At 44.8% G+C, this 2,146-nt stretch overlaps 1 protein-coding gene across 2 annotated transcripts in view; it reads right to left on the minus strand.

The window, feature by feature from the left end:
* The window catches only part of LOC102293331 (zinc finger protein 239), a 68,298-nt gene extending 66,246 nt beyond the window's left edge, over positions 1 to 2,052 (minus strand). Inside the window, exon 1 of one of the 2 annotated variants that reach the window (XM_005940391.3) lies at positions 1,652 to 2,024. In XM_005940391.3, the coding sequence (XP_005940453.1) occupies positions 1,652 to 1,669 (18 nt within the window). In that variant the 5' untranslated portion in view covers positions 1,670 to 2,024. Of the gene's footprint in view, positions 1 to 1,651 lie in introns of both variants that reach the window. The other variant, XM_042227948.1, reaches the window with a different exon arrangement.
* Positions 2,053 to 2,146: the final 94 nt, after the last annotated feature.

Consider the following 2,146-nt stretch of genomic DNA (forward strand, 5'->3'; position numbering starts at 1 on the left):
CAAGCATGCTGATCCACACAGCTATGCACACAGGTGTACACACCGGTGTTCACAGACGCGGACTACACCTTTCTTTCCTGCTGTCTCAAAGCACATTGTGCGCTGTCTATCTTGCATGCTGCACAATTTTTTTTTCTCCATACAGGTGATCCAGGTGTTTTGTTTGTTTTTCTTTTCTTTTTCTTTCTTTTCTTTCTGAGCAACACCCAGGAGGAAACACAGAAAGCGGTGTGATAGGATGCAGAAGCAGGGTAAGCATAGAGGAGCTAATGCAAGGCTAGCTGCTAACCAATACAAGCCAGACGTACGGACACAGTTGCCGGCCAATGTCTGCTCCCTTGACAACAATATCAGACTGTGGAGCGCTTCTCAACACAGTGTGAGGAACGATGCTGTGGCAGGGCTTCCAACACATTATGTACTACAAGCCCCCTCCCACAATGACAAGGGACACCAATTGTGAGTAAATGCCTCGAGCGGCTGGTCTTGAAGCACATCATGAACAGTCTCCAAATAGACCTGGATCCCCTTCAGTTTGCATACAGGACCAACCGATCTACAGAAGATGACCTCTCTCTACCACACTCCATGTTATGCTGTCACACCTGGAGAGGAATAACACCCCTCTGCCAGAGTCCTTTGCATCGACTTCAGCTCAGCTTTTAACACGATCATTCTGCAGCAGTTGGAAAAGCTGATGCTATTAGGCGTGGACCCTGCAACCTGCAAATGGGTTTTCAGCTTCTTGAAAAGCGGCAACAGACAGTCAAGGTGGGCAGCCACACATCAAAGACCATCTTGTTGAGCACAGACTTTCCTCTGGGGTGTCCTGAGCCCGTTGCTGTTCAGTCTGCTCACACATTACTGTAAGCCAGACTCAGTGCTAATCATATTGTGAAATTTGCAGACAACAACTGTGGTTGGTCTCATCACTGATAACGACCACTTATAGAATAGATGTGGAGCAGCTTGAAGTGTGGTGTAGATCCCGTAATCTTACCAACAATGTGGACAAAACAAAAGAGATGGTGATCGATTTCAGGAAGTCTGGCAGAGATCACCACACAGACTTCTCCATAGAGGGTGCTGCTGTGGAGAGGGTCAGCAGTGTTAAGTTCCTTGCTGATGACCCGTCCTTCTTCATTAATACAACAGCAGTTATCAAAAAAAGCACAAAAGCGTCTGCACTCCCTCGGGAGACTCAGAAGAGCAGGACTGCACCCAATAACCATCCATTCAGCTATTAGCACAGCTATACTCTGATGCCTCCTATCCACACACACGCACAGCATACAATATACTCCCCAGATACACACACTACTTAATTTAATTATCCCCTTCTGTGAAAGGGCTGATGCTACCTGTATGAGTGTGAGTATTTGGACTGGAGTTTGTTTATGAATTAAGATTTTGTGTTATTTACCCCTTTTTATTGTTGTGATTTATTACTGCCTTTTTACTGTTTGTTAAACCATTTTTCTTTTTAGTTGTATTGATTATTGCACTGTAGATGCTGGTGAGAAACACTTTCATTTCAGCCTGGGTAATACCATACGAAATGACAAACTTCTTCTTGAATCCTTTTCAATCTTGACAAACAAGCATCAGCTGATGAAGTGCACAGTTTCAATAAAAGTGATAGGTTCTTCACCTTTTGTGTTGATGACATTTTTGTCCACTGTAGCAGCTGAGCTGAGTCCGAATGGTTGAAAATGTTCGTCTGGTGCTCCGTCAGACTCTTCTCCTCCTGCTGATCGGCTGGGACACAAAACAGATCTTTGTAACATCACAGTGAAACAAGAACAGAGGAAGGAGTCTTGACTGATCAGGCCCCATCATAGCTTAAAGATCTCATAGCATCACACTATCCCATTAGAGCACTTTGCTCTCACACTGCAGGCTTACTTGCGGTTCCTACAGTATTTAGAAGCACAACAGAAAGCTGAGCCTTCAGCTTTCAGGCCCCTCTGCTGTGGAACTGGCTTCTAGTGTGGATTTGGGAGACGGACACCCTCTGAAACAATGGTACTCATAATAATAATAATGGATTGGATTTATATAGCGCTTTTCAAGGCACCCAAAGCGCTTTACAATTCCACTATTCATTCACTCTCACATTCACACACTGGTGGAGGCAGCTACGGTT

Source organism: Haplochromis burtoni, unplaced genomic scaffold, assembly GCF_018398535.1.
Source record: "Haplochromis burtoni strain Fernald_Lab_line unplaced genomic scaffold, NCSU_Asbu1 Contig_291, whole genome shotgun sequence".
NCBI lineage: Eukaryota > Metazoa > Chordata > Actinopteri > Cichliformes > Cichlidae > Haplochromis > Haplochromis burtoni.